The sequence below is a fragment of the Rhinatrema bivittatum genome, chromosome 1 (assembly GCF_901001135.1).
Source record: "Rhinatrema bivittatum chromosome 1, aRhiBiv1.1, whole genome shotgun sequence".
NCBI classification, from domain to species: Eukaryota; Metazoa; Chordata; class Amphibia; order Gymnophiona; family Rhinatrematidae; genus Rhinatrema; species Rhinatrema bivittatum.
In genome coordinates, this window is record NC_042615.1 from 299,761,098 (window position 1) to 299,779,609 (window position 18,512).

Below are 18,512 nucleotides of genomic sequence, written 5' to 3' on the forward strand. Positions count from 1 at the left end.
TCCATACCTAGGATCTTTTGATTTCCAGTCACCCTAAGATTTCTGTGGATTGGAGGAGAAGGTGCACAAAGTTTATCCTCTTTCTCTTTCACACGCACATACACATAAGCTCCCTCACACACATAACAGGTGCTCTTGCACACAAGAAATCTCTCTTGCTCTCTCTCTCCCTCTCTATCTCCTTCTCACACACACATAAGCATGTTGCCACTCCTTCCCCACACAAGCAAGCTATCTTTCTCCATCATCAGATGGAGCCCCATTGCAGTAAACGTATGTCAGAGTTTATAGAACCTTGACTAGGCACGTTGAGCATGCCCTATACCATGCGTCCGTTTCTTGGTTCCTCTCCAGTCTTTCTCTTTCTGCAGAGCTGTAAGCCTCGAGTTGTGAGGGAACTCACAGGCTGGTTTTTTGGCCTTGTGGAAAACTTTAACTTCCCATGTTTTTTGCTTTTTTTTTCTGTGCTATTCCATCATCGGGTCCCTCTCGGAGCCTTCCCATAGTGCTCCTAGTCAGGGTTTATGGAGATTCGGATAAGTTTCCTTTCGCAGTCGATTCCCTATGGCTATGGTGCATCAGTGCCTGCTGGCCATCGTTGTTTTCAATTCATGCCTCTTATATTTTGTCCAACGTGGCCATGTCTGGTTTTTGGCGATGCACCCAGTGCCTGAGGACCATGTTCATCACTGATCCGCATGAGATTGTGTCCTCTGCCTGGGAGCATTGCATGATGTCTGGGGTTGCCGTTCATGTACCTAGATGACCCCAAAGAAACATCTGCTTCGACTCAACAAAATAGAGCAGCTCTTCAGGTCTAAGAAATTGGAGCTGTCGGCATCGGTGGCATCGGCATCAAAGGATCAAGGGGTTGCGCTGATGGAACTGAGCCAGTGACATTGGTGGGACCATTGGTTTCACAAATGCCATAGGCAGATAGATGGCAGTCAGTCTCTGTTGCCCCTAGCTCTTCCAGGCAGAGGACATTGGGTTCCTTGTCAACGGCCTTGGTATTAGAGAAGGACCAGGCCAAGCATCAAGGGAAGCTGAAGAAGCATCGGCACCGGTCCCTGTCCATGCACAGTGCTGGGTACTTGGATGCACCGGTTAATGCCTCGATGCCCCTGAAGCGACCCTGCAGTGAGGAGAGCCAGTCCTCCAATGGTGCCAGAAGTCCACGATGGTATCCACTGGTCCTGATGCCAGTCACTGATCCACCTCATGGGTCCAAAGAGGATCTGACCATGCCTCTTTTCCCCCAGTCGGTGTTGGCATCGACAACGTTTGAGCTGGAGCGCCGAGTCCAACTATTGAAGGAACAGGCACTGCAGAGCTTCTATCATGTGTCACTGATGGTACCAGTCCCAGTGCCGCCCATCTTTGTACCACTTCTGGAGAAGCTCAACATGCTCATCAGTGCACTACCGACCCAACTGGTATTGGTTCCTAGGACAGCTTCAGTGCCCGGTAGGGCACCGTGGCATCGCCCTAACGATACAGTGGTTGTCGCCGGTTCCTCCGAGGAGTCAGCTCCACTGAGACCAGCAGACACGCCGAGGCCTGCCGTCCCCCATCCAGTTTTACCAGTGCCTGCACCTCTGGATGAAGGCCAAGGACCTAGGGACCCATCTCTGTTGCTTACAGTGAGGAAGAGGCAACCTGTAACCCCTGTGGGGATAATGCTTCGGAGTCCTGCTCCAAGGGTTGCCCATCAGATCTTTCTCCTCCAGAGGGGCAAGGGAAGACTCCATCTTAGGACTTGACCTTTGCAGGGTTTGTGAGAGTGATGCAGCAAGTTATCCCATTTCATTTGTTAATGGAGGAAGATGCCAGGCACAAAATGCTTGAGATCATGGCAATACCAGTGTATGAAATCCTTAAGGAGCTGCTGCTGAGGATATGGGAACACCCCTCACGGTGTCTCCTATTAATAAGGCAGGCGGTGTCTACCAAGTCCAGAAGGCTGCCGGATTCTATAAGAGTCAGCTGCCCCACCAGTCAATGGTTGAATCTGCCCTTAAGAGGGCCAAGCGCTCTCGGACTCATTCCTCAGCACCCCTCAGGAAAGGATCATAAAGAGATGGACACTTTGGGAGGAAGGTGTTTCACGGTGTGATGCTCATTGCCCGCATTGCTGCCAACAAGCTCTACATGAGCCAATACTCTCGGGACATCTGGAAGCAGGTGCAGGAGGTGGCCAAGCAGCTGCCTCAACAGCAGCAGGATACCCTCATGTTGCTAGTGCATAAGGGCCTCTTCTAGGAGATTGGCAAGACAGGAGATCAGGCAGTCTTTCTTTCGCCAAAGGAAGTACTATCCTCTGCCCCCTTGCTCCCATCCACACCATCAGGGCTCTTCAGTCAACTCCAGGTATGGGGTTTTGACTGGGTCATAGGCAGTGTACGCCAGTCGCCCGTACCCGGGCTGTGGGACTCTCCAGTCAGGGGCAGGATGAGGTTCTTGCGAACAAGTGGAGCAATATACCTTCAGACCAATGGGTTGTTTCCATCGTCTATCAAGGGTACCAATTGAACCTCTGTGCCGTTTTGGGGGCTGATAGCACATCATGAGGTTCTAATAGTGGCGCTGTCCTCCCTCTTAACTGCCAGGGTGGTTGAGTGTACCAATAGGGCAAAGAGGATGGGGATTCTACTCCAGGTACTTCCTGATTCCAAAGAGAGCAGGAAGACTCCGTCCCATCCTAGACCTGAGAGCCTTGAATAAGTTTCTAAGAAAATAAAAGTTCAAGATAGTTTCTCTGGGGAACTTGATCCCCCTTTTACAAAAATGGGACTGGCTATGTTCCCTCAACCTAAAGGATGCATACACTCACATCGAGAGCTTCCCCGGTCACAGGAAATATCTCTGATTTGTGGTGGGAAAACAGCACTTCCAGTACCGGGTATTGCTGTTCGGGCTAGCGTCAGCTCCACGGGTCTTCATAAAATGCCTGGCCATGATGGTGGCGCACCTCCGCAGGCTGGGAATGCATGTTTTCCCTTATCTGGATGATTGGCTGGTCAAGAGGGCAGGGGCCATCCAGTCATTGTGCTTAACCATCCCGGTGTTGGAGTCACTAGGGTTCGTTCTCAACTACTCAAAGTCCCACCTCAGCCCATCACTTCAATTGGACTTCATAGGAGCCCTGCTAGACATGGCTCAGGCCAAGGCCTTTCTGCCTCGCCAAAGGGCCGTCACCTTGATGAGCATCGTGGCAGAGATTCAACAGAGCCAGCAAATGTCAGCTTGGCCACAACCATCCATGTCACTACCTTGGAATGCTTATACATGCACAGAGCCCATTGGACCTTGAGGTTGCAATGGTTCCATGCCACTTAGCCTCCAGGACTGCATCCGAGTTATCCCATCCCTCCATTGTCCTAGCGGCAGGTACTTTCAAATCTGGAACAGGGAATCTCATTTTGAAGTCTCCCTACCCAAATTGTCCTAACCAAAAATGTGTCCGTGCTGGGATGGGGAGCTAATGTAGATGGGCTCAACACCCAGGGTCTCTGGTCCGTTTAGAAATGCTCTTGACAAATCAACTTCCTGGAGCTACAGGTGATCAGGTACGAGTTATGGGCTTTTAGAGATAAGCTGTCCAACAAAGTTGTCCTGATCCAGACCGAAAACTAGGTAGCCATGTGGTATGTCAACAAGCAGGGAGGCACGGGATCTCACCTCCTGTTTCAGGAAGTGGTTCAGATCTGGTCGTGGCCCCTGTCCCATGGGATGTGCTCAGGACTCATGTACCTGGCTAGGACAGAGAACGTGGTAGCAAACAGGCTGAGTTGAGCCTTCATAAGAACATAAGAAATTGCCATGCTGTGTCAGACCAAGGGTTCATCAAGCCCAGCATCCAGTTTCCAACAGAGACCAAACCAGGCCACAAGAACCTGGCAAGTACCCAAACACCAAGAAGATCCCATGCTACTGATGCAATTAATAGCAGTGGCTATTCCCTAAGTAAACTTCATTAATAGCAGTCAATTGATTTCTCCTCCAAGAAATTATCCAAACCTCTTTTGAACCCAGCTACACTAACTGCACTAACCACATCCTCTGGCAACAAATTCCAGAGCTTAATTGTGCGTTGAGTGAAAAATAAATTTATTTATTTATTTATTTTAAAGACTTTTATATACCGAAGATCATGTACTAGTACATATCACTTCGGTTTACAGATAACCAGAATTGGAACTATCATGGACATGGTGTACATAGAACAATAGACAATAAACAATAAACCCTGAACAATCAATAATAATAAATAGTAAACAGTAGACAATAAAAATAAATAATTTTCTCCTATTAGTCTTAAATGTGCTACTCGCTAACTTCATGGAATGCCCACTAGTCCTTCTATTATCCGAAAGTGTAAATAACCGATTCACATCTATTCGTTCAAGACCTCTCATGATCTTAAAGACCTCTATCATATCCCCCCTCAGCCATCCTTTCTCCAAGCTGAACAGCCCTAACCTCTTCAGTCTTTCCTCATAGGGGAGCTGTTCCATCCCCTTTATCATTTTGGTTGCCCTTCTCTGTACCTTCTCCATCGCAACTATATCTTTTTTGAGGTGCAGCGACCAGAATTGTACACAGTATTCAAGGTGCGGTCTCACCATGGAGCGATACAGAGGCATTATGACATTTTCCGTTTTATTAACCATTCCCTTCCTAATAATTCCTAACATTCTGTTTGCTTTTTTGACTGCTGCAGCACATTAAGCCGACGATTTCAAAGTATTATCCACTATAATGCCTAGATATTTTTCCTGGATGGTAGCTCCTAATATGGAACCTAACATCGTGTAACTACAGCAAGGGTTATTTTTCCCTATATGAAACACCTTGCACTTGTCCACATTAAATTTCATCTGCCATTTGGATGCCCAGTCTTCCAGTCTTGCAAGGTCCTCCTGTAATGTATCACAGTCCACTTGTGATTTATCTACTCTGAATAATTTTGTATCATCTGCAAATTTGATAACCTCATTCGTCGTATTCCTTTCCAGATCATTTATAAATATATTGAAAAGCACTGGTCCAAGTACAGATCCCTGAGGCACTCCACTGTTTACCCTTTTCCACTGAGAAAATTGTCCATTTAATCCTACTCTGTTTCCTGTCTTTTAACCAGTTTGTAATACACGAAAAGACATCGCCTCCTATCCCATGACTTTTTAGTTTTCTTAGTAGCCTCTCATTAGGGACTTTGTCAAAAGCCTTCTGAAAATCCAAATACACTACATCTACCGGTTCACCTTTAACCACATGTTTATTAACCCCTTCAAAAAAATGAAGCAGATTTGTTAAGCAAGACTTCCCTTGGGTAAATCCATGTTGACTGTGTTCCATTAAACCATGTCTTTCTATATGCTCTATGATTTAGATCTTTAGAATAGTTTCCACTATTTTTCCCGGCACTGAAGTCAGGCTCGCTGGTCTATAGTTTCCCGGCTCTCCCCTTGGAGCCCTTTTTAAATATTGGGGTTACATTGGCCACCCTCCAGTCTTCAGGTGCAATGGATGATTTTAATGATAGGTTACAAATTTTAACTAATAGATCAGAAATTTCAGATTCTATGAGTGGTCCCTGGATCAAGGGGTAGCGAATTGGCTATTTTGCTTCTGGGTGAGCCCAGATGTAGATCTGTTTGTGTCCTCTTGCGACAGGAGGGTGCTTCAGTTCTGCTCCCTGTATAGGTCAGACGGCAAACCAGCCTCAGATGCCTTTGCCTGTCAATGGGGCAAGGTCTTCTGTATGCGTGTCCTCCAATTCCCTTAGAGGCGAGGACTATCTTGAAGCTTCACTTGGACAAGGGGACTATGATCCCACTGGCTCATCACTGGCTGAGACAAGTCTGGTTTCCACTCCTATGGGAGCTGTCCATCCAGAGACCAATCAGTTTGGGATCTTCCCCAGATCTCATTACGCAAGATTAAGGCAGCCTATGGCATCCCAATCTCCAGGCCCTGTTGCTAACAGCCTGGATGTTGCGGGGTTAATCCTGCCTTGCTCGATCTTTTAGAGCATGTATCTTGGGTCCTGGTGGCTTCTAGAAAGCATTCCACTAGAAAGTCCTATGAACTGGAGGAGGTTTTCCGTGTGCTGTGAACTAGAAGGCTGTAGATCCATTCTCCTGTCTCACACAAAAACTTTTCGATTACCTTCTACACCTATCGGAGTCTGGCATAAAGACCATTAGAATTCATCTCAGTGAATTGGTGCATACCACCAAGGATTATGCGCCCATTTCTGTACAGCTTACAGTTGTACGATTCATGCAAGGCCTGCTTCGATTGAAGCCTCCCCTAAGGCCTCCTGCTGTGTCTTGGGACCTCAACATGGTGTTAGCTCAGCTGATGAAAAGCTCCTTTTGAGCTGCTGTGCACCTGTGACTTGAAGTTCCTGTCGTCTTTCCCAGCCCCCATTTGCATCAAGGCAAATGAGCCCTGCACAGTTTGGACTGCAAATGATCATTAGCCTTCTGCCAGGAGCGGACAGAAGCCCATAGACAGTCCACCCAATTTTTCATTTCTTTTGATTGGAATAGGTAGGGCATTGCTGTTGCCAAACAAACACTATCCAGTTGGCTAGCAGATAGCATCTCCTTCTGTTATACCCAGGTGGGACTGCATCTTGTGGGTCATGTTGAGACTCATTGTATCAGTCATGGCAGCGTCAGTGGCACACTTGGGAGCAATTCTCGTGGAGGAGATCTGCAAAGCTGTGACACAGGGAGTTCTCTCCACACATTCACATCTCACTACTGTCTGGCTAGGGATGGCCAACATAACAGGTTTGGCCAGTCTGTCCTTCAGAGCCTGTTTGTGGTATAAAACCCAATGATCTCCACCTAATACCCGTTGTTTCGGTTCTCCCCCTCTGTTGCCAACAGCACCATTGTTGTTCCTGTTGGCACCTGGTTAGGTGTCTGTTGGTTCCCTTTTGTGTTGGGAAGCAGCCTGTAGCTAGGGATTTACCCATGTGTAAGGTCTACCATCCTACTTGTCCTCTGAGAAAGCAGAGTTGCTTACTGTAATAGGAATTCTCTGAGGCGATAGCAAGGTGTTAGTCCTCACGAAACTCGCCCGCCTCCCCGTGGAGTTGGGTTTATCCTATTCTTTACAAGACTGGAGAGGGGAACCCCCTGTGGATGTATGATATAGGGCATGTTGGGCATGCTCCGTGAGCCTAGTCAAAGTTCTAGAAACTTTAACATAAGTTTTCCACATCGGGGCTCCATCTGATGATGCCACCCATGTGTGAGGACTAACATCCTGCTATCCTTGGAGAACACCTATTGCAGGTAAGCAACTCTGCTTTCTCCCATTTTATTTTTCAGACTTTTAGCATTTGTATACAGACATTTCAAAATATTTTTTGTTTGTATTAACAATCTGCGTATCAGTTGACATGGGTAATTTGGGATTTTTTGCTCTGTCTGCTGTTTAATTAAAGGGTTACTTTAGCATTTATTGCAACCTGTCTATCAGGATGCCCTATTTTTTCCTGTTTTGTTTGTATCCTTTAAAGATACAGTGGCTTGCAAAATATTTGACCCTGTAAAATCTCAGCAGATTTGTGTGGATTACAAATGACACTTGCACAGATTGTTCCAGACACTGAGTTTTGAGGGACAGCCTTGTCTAGGCAGTGTCTAGGTAATATGATGCAGCTTCCATTGCCTCATAATTGATTCATCAGTGCTCACTGGGATATCCAGGCACTTGGATATTACTTTGTAGCCTGTTCCTATTTTGTGCATGTCTATAACTTTAATTTCCTTAGAATGCTCATTGGTCTTCATTTTTACAGCTTTTCTTCAGATTCACAGTCTGACCAATGGTATTGGAATTAGGGGGTGTTTTATCCAGAAAAGTTGACCTTTTTAATGATTCACAGGTAGAGGCCAGTTGTAAGCCAATTGATAGGGCAATATCTTTCATCTGTATAAACTTGGAGCTTCTACAGCATAGGAGTTGAATACTTAGGCAAGCAACATTTTTTCAGGTTTTAATTTTATTTCTCAAAAAATGCAGAGAAATAATGAATTGTGACTTTGAACATTTACTTTAAGAGCATACTGATTTGCATTAAACATACTGTCTAGAACAATCTCTGTGTCATTTGTTATACACAAATCTGACTTTTAAGGGGGGGGGCCGAATACTTTTGCAAGCTACTGTGTGTTTGTGTGTGTATGTACACACACACATATATATGTGTGTACACACATTTATTTATTTATGCCTTTGATTTTTCCCAGGACAAGCAGGATGCTAGTCCTCACAAATGGGTGACATCATTGATGGAGCCCTATTGCGGAAAACTTTCTGTCAAAATTTCTAGAAACATTTGACTGGCACTCTAAGCCCACTGAGCATGCCTAGCATGCCATGATATTCTCTGCCACAGGGGTCTCCCTTCAGTCTTCGTTTTTCTGCACTGTTGTTGGCATCGCGGAGCAGGAGCCTGTGTGAGTTTTCTCACATACTGTCTGACTAAAAACAAACCGGGAAAAGCAGTGGGTAAACATACTCTCTTCAACTGGCTAGCAGATTGCATAATTTTGCTATGAAAAAGCAGGCCTTCCTCTCCAAGGGCGAGTAAAGGCGCATTCAGTAAGAGCAATGTCAACCTCAGTAGCACACTTTCGTTCAGTGCCAATCCTTGACATATGTAAAGCAGCAACATAGAGTTCTCTTCACACCTTTGCAGCTCATTACTGTTTGGACAAAGAAGGACGACAAAATAACCAAAACATAAATTTATAGATTACCTGTAGCCAATGCAGTATAGATTTCATCTAGTCTCTGAAATGGCTGGCTGGGTTGAACTAGGCTATTTCTCATTACTACACACCATAGAAAAGAATTTTCAAATTTTTTTATCACCTTATTAACAGTGACACAAATGCCATCTGTTTACCTGATGCATTACGAAGTAATACAAAAGCCTGCAAGAAGGTGACTTGGTAACTATATAGAAAAACTGCCATAAGAAAAATGCACTAACTCTCAGAACTCAAATAGCAACAATCTTATATTAAAAGGCAACACTTTGAATATTCCATTGGACCCTAGAACACCAGTACCCCTCTTCTTGGAAAAACAGAATATGATGGACTTCTACTGACACCTACATAGAGAACATCTCACTTTGGGCACACACACAGATCACAGATGCTCACTAAATATGGAATAAGGTATCTGAAGTTCTGTATCATATCTCCCCTGCACTGCCTTTCTTCCAGGGTATACATATTCAGATCCTTCAGCCTCTCCTCATAGGTCTTCTCATACTGACCCAACACCAATTTGGTCGCTCTTCTCTGGGCCACCTCCATCCTGTCTTTATCCTCCTTCGAATATGGACTCCAGAACTGAACACAGTACTCTAAATGAGACCTTACCAAGGGACCTATACAAGGTCATGATAATCTCCTTTTTCTTACTGGTTATTCCTTGCTCTATGCAGCCCAGCATTTTTCTGGCTTTAGCTATCGCCTTGTCACATTGTTTTGCCATCTTCAGATCTCCAGATGGTCCGTGCACATCAGTTTTACATCCCCCATCACATATGGCTCTGCAGTTCTTGGTATTGAACCCCAGCTGCCAAATCTTCGACCACTCTTCCAGCTTTCTTAAATCACTTTTCATTCTCTCCTTCAGGCATATCCACTCTATTGCAGATCTTATTATCATCCACAAACAGGCAGATTTTACCTTCTATCCTTTTCGCATTGTCACTGACAAAGATGTTGACAGAACCGGTCCCAATACCGATCCCTGTGGCATTCCACAATGGGTAGAAAGTGCCGATCAGCTCTGACTGTTGTAGGAGTTAATAGAAAGGAAACTGAGGGTAAGAAAATTCCTACTCTTGTATACAAGTGAAAACAGCAAATATATGAAAGCCAATAGTCATCTTCACATATGATAAAAACATTTTGATTGTGAAGAAAACTCTATCAGATATGTGTAAGTGGTGGATATGAGCACTGACTATGTAAACACCTGGTTGCTGTCTTACACTTCCTAGCTAGTATTTTGTGCCAAGGCAATCTGCTAATCTGAGTCACTGAGGACTTCAGTTTCTGATGTTCTGTATGTTTCATTGTAGGGTGCCATTCAAGACAAGTATGATGCCATTGATAAGGATACGCCAATTCCTACAGATAGACAGGTAGGCATGTGATGTATTCATTTATTTATGTGATCTGGGAAACTCTAGTACTACTGCTGCTTTGGATTAGTCTTGTTGGCTCATTTGGTTATCCCAGCCTATATAGAATTCACTTCTTTCCAGGGCCAATATGATTACTGGAACTTGACAGTTCATTTATCTGTATATTTAAAGTATTAATATCAAACTTGTTACAGGAGTTTGTCCTTATTTGGGACTAATTATTTATTATAGCACATCATTCCTTTTAAGTACTTTTTCACAATATATCTATATTCTTTTTTGCAAAATATATTTTTCTGTCGACAAACAGGCATGAATCAGCTACAATGCAAGGGTGACTTCATCCAATGGTGCCAACATGGACCTGTCTATCTGAGCTCAGTAAAAGTCTACTGAGCTTGTTAGGGAGTTCCCGCATACATGTGCTGCCTCTTGAGCCCCTCAGCCTTTGTCCGAGCTACAGCACGGACATGTTCCCAGTCTCTCAATAAAGTTTCATTGGATTTTTATTTGGCTTAATTATTTCTGCCTCATTGCAGTTACCAACAGTTAAAATTGTGGTTGGATATCTCAGAGGATGCAGCAGTACTGCATCGAAAGATGGAAGCCTTGCAGAAGGCACCATCACGTAAGAGCCTGAAGCTTCAGAATAAAGTTGGCCAGTGTAATCTCTTATCTTCTCTGAGTGAGGCATTGTCATATTCCCGGTACCACATAAAGTCAAGGTTAGAGGCTTTCCCCCCTTTTTCTTGCAAGCGAGGGAAAACTCTAGAATCAACACGCTCAGTAAATCTGTGCTGAGAGATGGGTTCGTTCGGTACTGTAGAATGATGTCACCTATGCATTATGGATTATTCATACCACTGTCTAGATACTCCTGTTTAAAAGTAAGCTAAACTTGTTTTCCAAACTCATTACCAATAGATATGAAAACTGATTCAGCACTGATATTTTATACAAAAAAATTGTCTCCAGGAAAAGACTTAGCAAGTAAGGGAAAAGCCTGTTCTAACTGTATATGAAATTATTATAGATATTCTTTTATCCTGTTTATACAGCATGTGAGAAAAATGAGTGAAGTAAAAAAAATGTTTATAAAGATGGCCTGGCCTGATTACATTAACTGTATGGTGTTTATTGCAATTGCTTAGCAGTTATTTGACACAGCAATAATGGTGATCTGCCTTTTCTCTGTTTTCTTCCCTTGTTTGAAAATGGTTGACTATGTTGCAGATTGAAGTTGATATTCCTCGCTGCCACCAGTATGACGAGTTGTTGTCATCGCCTGAGGGTCATGCAAAGTTCAGACGGGTGCTGAAAGCTTGGGTGGTTTCCCACCCTGACCTTGTATACTGGCAAGGTGAGCTGAGCTCTCTTCGGCACCTCGCTCACTTGTCTGAGAAAGCCCATGGAGAATAAATGTTTGCTTCATTGAAATGAAGCAAACAAAACAAAAATGTTTGCTTCATTGAAATCATTAGATTTGCATTTTGAGTGTTCAGTGGAGGGATGTGAAGATTAAAACTAGAATCTTCATGTTCATCTTGCACCAGTTTTGCCATGACCCAGAGGTGTTTTCAGAGATCTAGTCAGACACTGAGCCCTGACGCAAGTAAAGTGAGCATTGGTGGAGCTAATGCAGTAAGAGCTTTATCTGGTCTGGAGGCCCCAGTGAAACACTTCCCTTTGCCTTCTTCCCATCTTTCAAATTTCTCTGTTCTACAGATATTTTTTGGCCTACTGTTTTAGGTGCAAAGATACTGTAATGATGTCAAAAATAATCACCTGTTTCCTTTTATGTAGGACTTGATAGATTGCCTTGGATGATCTAAAGTTTGCATGTGATCTCTTCTTTCAATAGGTCTTGATTCTCTGTGTGCACCATTCCTGTACTTGAATTTTAACAATGAAGGTAGGCATGCTCTCTGCAACATTTCTATGGTTTTACAGTAAATGAGAGATTTACAACAGGACCTGCTGCAATATGACAAAATAAAACAGAAGCACCAAGAACTCATAGGACGGTCATAGTAAACAAAATCATTCTGTCCACCTTTTTGTGACCTTTATTTCAGAAGAGCAATGTGTGTGAATTTTTTGAAAGTTCCTCTTGTTTAGCTGTCTGTGACATCATGATCAGAGTAAATCAAGTCACTTTTGTAATGTTTGGTATCACAAAGTTACACTATGCTGCAGAGGTGACATGTTCAGGCTGCAAGGGAAGGAAGGGCAATTGCCACTGCAGGGGCAACCCCTGCAGATATTAATGGCATTGAAGGATTCAGTCTCTAATGAGATGTCCCATCTCTCAGCCAGCAAGCGATTGGAACTTGCCTGAACAGTTGTTAAGACAATAGAGGGAAAGCAGAATCCAATAGAGGGAAGCAGAATCCTCCCACAATTTCTAGGAGCTGTCTCTGTGGCATGTGTCATTTCCACGGGTGGTAGAAACACAGATTGTGGCAACATATACAACAAAAATAGTAGGGTTTAAAGATTGTTTGAACATTGCAGTGCTCCTAGTTCCAACTCTTTTCCTTGAAAAGGGAACCAGAAGCAGGAAATGCTTTAAAATTGTGTGTGTATGTATCTATATATATACTTAAATTAAACAGTAAGTTTGCTTCCATTGTGCTATGCCTACTTCAAATGTATGCATGTAGGGAGGACAATCTTAAAGTAATTTGCACAATTAAAAAAACATTTTACCTGCATTAATCAGCTGTCTGAATATTGCCTTCCCTCAGTGTGGCTAAAACTACATGCATTTAGCTAATTGAGAAGAAGGGTTCCAGGGGAGCATTTAAGTCATGGAGGAAAAGCATGTAATCGGCATTTTCAAACTTTCATGTGTATTTTTCCAGCAAAAATCTACCTGTGAAAAAGCAGTTGCAAGTGACCTCTCATACATTGTACACCTGGCAAGTTTTAAAGCAACAGTACATGGGCACTTGTACTTAAAAAAACTAATACAAGGTTGTGGGTCTTTGTCCAATGCAGGAAATTGGAAAATTGCCCTGCCCTGAGTGTTTATGTAGTTTGTAGAAGAGGAGACTGTTGTTTATAACTTAATTTGCCTTTTCTGTTTTAGCTCTGGCTTATGCCTGCATGTCTGCCTTCATTCCCAAATACCTGTATAACTTCTTTTTGAAGGACAACTCGCATGTTATTCAAGGTAGGATAATATTTATCTCTTTTCTTTTGCTCTAGTGCTTGGTAAAATGAGTTGCTTGTGGAGTTGGCGTCAGTAGTGCTTTTCCAGTCTTTATGTTGGGGACTAGATGACTCAGGGGAATGGTCGCAGTATCATAGAGCCTTTCTCCTCTAGCCTTGAGATTCCAGCAAAGGAGGTTATATGAAATGAGATGGGTATCTCACTCCAGTTCCAAGGTCCATAGCAGAACGGCACCTGTTAGATTCCTGGTACTGTGTAAATTCTGTTGCAAACTTCTTCAAAAACCTTTGTGAAAAGCACATGATGAAACTGAAGGAAACCTCAATCTTATAAATACTTAAAATAAAATAAAATTACATAACAACTTAAAATGCTCAAATATAAAAACAAAAGTTATTAACATAACATAAAAGAAAAATACAGGGGGGCGCTAGAGAGCAGCGCTGCAAGATGGCTGCCTAACCCGTGTGCTCCGCTCCCTAACTAGCAATCAGAGGCTTAAAAGCATAGAAACTCCTTGCATTCTATCGGTTATTAGGGTTCTGTGTGCAGGAGAATCCTTCAGGATGGCAGCGCGATGGCGCCCCGTTGATTTAAAGCAGTTTTCATTCTCTAAATGTGCGGGGGAACTGCTGGAAGCCGAAGAGGCCCAGGCCGCAAATCTAACTGAGGGCGGTGATACAGCTGACAGCGTGGAAACGGAGAGCAGTGCGCCTCGTCCGGAGACGCCTGTATCTATGGTGTCTACTATGGACTTTCCTACGAGGTCCGAACTTAGATCCTGGTTTGTGGAGCTGCGTGCTGACCTCAAGGCTCACAAAGCGGAGCTGTTAGCATCCATGGCCGACATGAGGGAGGATCTAAACGCACTAGGCCGCAGAGTGGATGATATCGATGTGCGGGGAGACGCCCATAGCATAGCTATCGAGACGCTTACCTCTCAAAATAAGGAGATTACCAACGAACTGGAAATGGTCCAAGACAAACTTGAGGACCTTGAAAATCGCTCGCGGAGGGCGAATCTTCGCCTGCGGGGAATCCTGGAGGTGGATCAGTTTCAGGACTGTATGCAAACTGCGGAGGCCCTCTGTAAATTCATCCTAGCGCAGGGGTCATCCGGAGCTGACAATCCATCAGCGGATCAAGAGGTGGATTTGGACCGTGCCCACAGAGCTTTGGGCCCGCGACGGGACAACCAGCCGCGGGATATAATAATCAAATTTCACAAGTTCCGGGTTAAGGAGGCAGTTCTCCAAGGGGCTCGGGCCAAACAGCAGTGGAGTTGGCAGGGCCACTCCATATCTATCTACAACGATTTAGCTCCTGTTACTCTTCAAAAAAGATTTCAGCTTCGAGAGGTGGCGCTGGCGCTGCGCAACGAGGAAATTCGCTACCGATGGGGATTCCCCTTTGCCCTCATTTTTCAACGGCGGGGCATCACTTACCGCGTAAGGTCCCTTGCAGAAGCGGCTGAAAGCTTCCAAAAAGCGGGACTGGAGGTCCCATTTCAGCATGATCCTCCTACACGGCGTGCGCGCCCGGCGGATCCGACACCGTGGTGGCAGCGACCAGGCCCGGGACGCGGCCGTTTACGGAGGCAGCAGTCCTGGAAGGGAGAGCTTCCGGCGGAGAAAGGCTGACTTTATTCCATTCCGCATCTTTAATTTGTTTGCCTGGCTGTAAAGCTGCAGTGCGTTTGGGCTAGTTCGCCTATTTGGGAGGGCCTGAGTTCTGTTTCTATACCTATGCTTATATGTTTTTCTGGTGAGACTGTTTACTCATAGTTACATGTTGAAATACGTATATCTGTTGCAAGTGTATACCACTAAGGCTGCCATCTCAGAATCAGCCTCATGTGGCTCATGTTATACTTTCAGGGAGGGGTTGTGGGACGGGGGGACATTTAGCGCTGCTACACATGTGTTCCCCACGAGGGATTCGCCGAGGTTTCGCGAATCAAAGAGGTAGGGGGGGAGGGGGGGTGGGTATCAGCGTCAGCTAAGTATGTATTCTGGGGTGGAGTTCATCGTATGGGGGGGCACTACCATACTATGGAGAGTTTCTCTTTTACAAGTAGCATGGGGGAGTCTTTTTGTTATACCTGCTCTCAGGCTAGGTTGGGTATCTCAGGGGGGAAACCTCATTGACTGTTGGTTCTTATGGTTGGTATAATCTCTCTGAACGTGAAGGGTTTAAACTCTTTTCGTAAACGTTATTTACTCAAACAGGAATTACAGCTCTACAAACCTGATATAGCCTTTATCTAGGAGACCCATTTAAAGAGGCGTCATGACCATTTAGCAACGTTCCGGGGTTACCCTCATGTATTGGCGTCCTGCAACCCCCAAGCCAAATATACGGGCACTGGTATATTGCTCTCTGCACAGATGGTGTTTGAATATGTCCTTCACGTGGCTGATATCGGTGGGAGGTATGTGCTTTTAAAAATACGGCTGGGCTCTGTGATTTACACTTTATTAACTATCTATGCCCCCAATAAGGACCAGGGTGCTTTCTGGCGGTCCATTCAGCAGCTGTTGCTCGCCCACGCTGAAGGTGATATTATCATTGGCGGAGATTTTAATGTCACCTTATGTCCGGAGCGGGATAATTCCGCGACTGCTCTTCCAGCCAGAGCCTCCGATAGATCAGGTCTGCGGGGCATTTTACATGACTGGCAGCTAGTGGATATCTGGCGGAACCGCAATCCCAGGTCCCGGGTGTATTCCTATTTCTCGGCCCCCCATCAGAGCTATTCTCGTATAGATTATTTCCTTGTGGGTAGGGGGTTGAGCAATCGGGTGCACGCAGTGGACCTGGAGGCTATCTCTTGGTCTGATCACGCTACTATTAGGCTCACAGTTGATATGGGACGTGGCGATGCTGGGGACAGATACTGGAAATTAAATGAATCCTTATTACAGGATACTGATTTTGTCACTGACCTTAATAAGTCTCTCCAAGACTATTTTCAATTAAATGGTCACTCCTCTCTTAGCGAGAGTACGATATGGGAATGCTCTAAAGCGGTCGCTAGAGGGCTATTGATTTCTAGAGCCGTGGCCTGTAAAAGGACGAGGGCCCAAGCGAGACAGGATTTGCAATTACAGCTCACGGCTCTGACGCGGGAACATATGAGAACTCAGTCCTCCCGCTGCTATCGCAAATTATTAGTCATTAAGGATAAATTAGCCCAACTAAACAACTCTAGTATCCTTCACGCCCTAGAGCTTACCAAGCAAGTTTATTATGAAGGAGGTGATAAAGCGGGCCGCCTTTTGGCCCGGCAATTACGCTCTAGACTGGTTCAGAATAATATAACCAAAATTAAAACGGGGTCTGGGGACGTTGTGACATCCTCTACTGACCTGCGGAAGGCCTTTTCGGACTTCTATGGTGTACTGTACACGGCTCAGACAGCTATACTCCAGTCGGACATTGTAGACTATCTTGGCAGCGTGTCCTTACCGATCCTTACTTCGGAACAAAGCCAAGCTTTAGACGCACCTATCACTGAGGGAGAAGTGTCCTCTGTGATTCATTCCCTAAAGTTAGGGAAAGCACCTGGATTAGATGGCTTTTCCGGTGCATACTATAAAAAATGTGCGGATACTTTGGTGGGCCCTTTGACCGAATATTTTAATAGCCTTCGAGAGGAGGGGTGTATTGAATCACAAGCTAATACAGCCGGGGTCACTATCTTGGCTAAGCCGGGGCGGGATCCTTTGTTGTGCAGCTCGTACCGCCCAATATCACTTATTAATGTGGACTTAAAAATCCTAGCCCGCATTCTGGCAGTCAGACTCAATCAATATCTGCCGGGCCTGGTGCATACCGATCAGGTGGGATTTGTCCCTCAGCGAATGGCGGCGGATAATATCCGTAAAGTTATTGACCTTGTGTGGTGGGTGCGGAGAGAGCGAATACCGGCAGTGCTACTATCATTGGATGCTGAAAAAGCGTTTGATCTAGTACACTGTCCCTTTCTATTCCTCACATTACAGAAATTTGCATTTGGACCCTTTTATATTAACTGGATCCAAAAGCTATATGACAGACCCCAGGCTAGGGTGAAGGTTAACAATGGTTATGGTTCAGCGTTCAACATTGGTAGAGGTACTAGGCAGGGGTGCCCGATGTCCCCGTTATTGTTCGCCTTATATATGGAGCCCCTGACCGCTAAAATCCGAGCCTCCCTGGCTATCCAGGGGATACAGCTAGGCCCACTCCAATACACCCTGTCCCTGTTTGCAGACGATGTATTACTGACACTCACTGACCCAGAAAGGTCCTTACAGGGTGTGGTGCAGGAACTCTCGGCGTTCAGCAGAGTCTCAGGGTTAAAGGTGAATGTAGACAAGTCTGAGCTGCTGAATGTTAATCTTGATCCCGCTCAGGTACAGCTCTTGCGGGATAAGTTCCCTTTCCGATGGGCCAAGTCCTCTATAAAGTATTTGGGGGTGCAGATCACACCCAACTTACCTGATTTGTATACTTTGAATTACACTCCACTGGTTAGTAAAATTACACTTGATATGAGTAGATTGAACAAGGGCAGTTTTTCCTGGCTGGGCAGGATTGCTATTGTCAAAATGTCTGTTCTGCCCAAGCTCCTATACCTTTTTTCATCTCTGCCGGTTTATATTCCTTCACCCATTCTCCGGTCCTGGCAGAAAAAAGTCTTTGATTTCATTTGGAGACGGAGACCCCCGCGCTTGGCCAGACAGGTGCTATATCTGCCAAAATCACAAGGGGGTTTGGGGGTTCCCAACCTTGCGAGATATTTTTGTGCCGCTCAATTGAGGGCGATGTGAAGCAATGGGTTTTGGTGGAGCAAGCTTTGGTGGGCCCGATGGCCCTCTCCGCCATGCCTTGGCAACCTCGATACACATGGAGGCCACTTAAAACTATACCCTGGGCGCTACAGGTCACACTCACTATTTGGTCCCATAATCGGCGGGGCCTTCTTGGGGATTTTAAGTTTTTCTATCAGACCTCTTTAATGCACAATACCCTTTTTCCGAGTGGTTTCCAATCGTTAAGGTTCCTCCACTGGCGAGCGTGTGGGCTCACCACTATTGGGCATTTATTGTCACAGGGGGCTCTATCCTCCAGGGACTTAGTATTCGGGACCTATCA

The 18,512-nt window shown here is 45.1% G+C and overlaps 1 protein-coding gene across 5 annotated transcripts in view; it reads left to right on the forward strand.

Moving 5' to 3' along the window:
• The window catches only part of TBCK (TBC1 domain containing kinase), a 479,395-nt gene that overhangs the window by 155,654 nt on the left and 305,229 nt on the right, over positions 1-18,512 (forward strand). For all 5 annotated transcript variants that reach the window (XM_029596823.1, XM_029596818.1, XM_029596827.1 and 2 more), the window contains 4 exons: positions 10,133-10,195; positions 11,432-11,558; positions 12,060-12,110; positions 13,290-13,373. In XM_029596823.1, the coding sequence (XP_029452683.1) occupies positions 10,133-10,195; positions 11,432-11,558; positions 12,060-12,110; positions 13,290-13,373 (325 nt within the window). The remainder of the gene's footprint in view (positions 1-10,132; positions 10,196-11,431; positions 11,559-12,059; positions 12,111-13,289; positions 13,374-18,512) is intronic.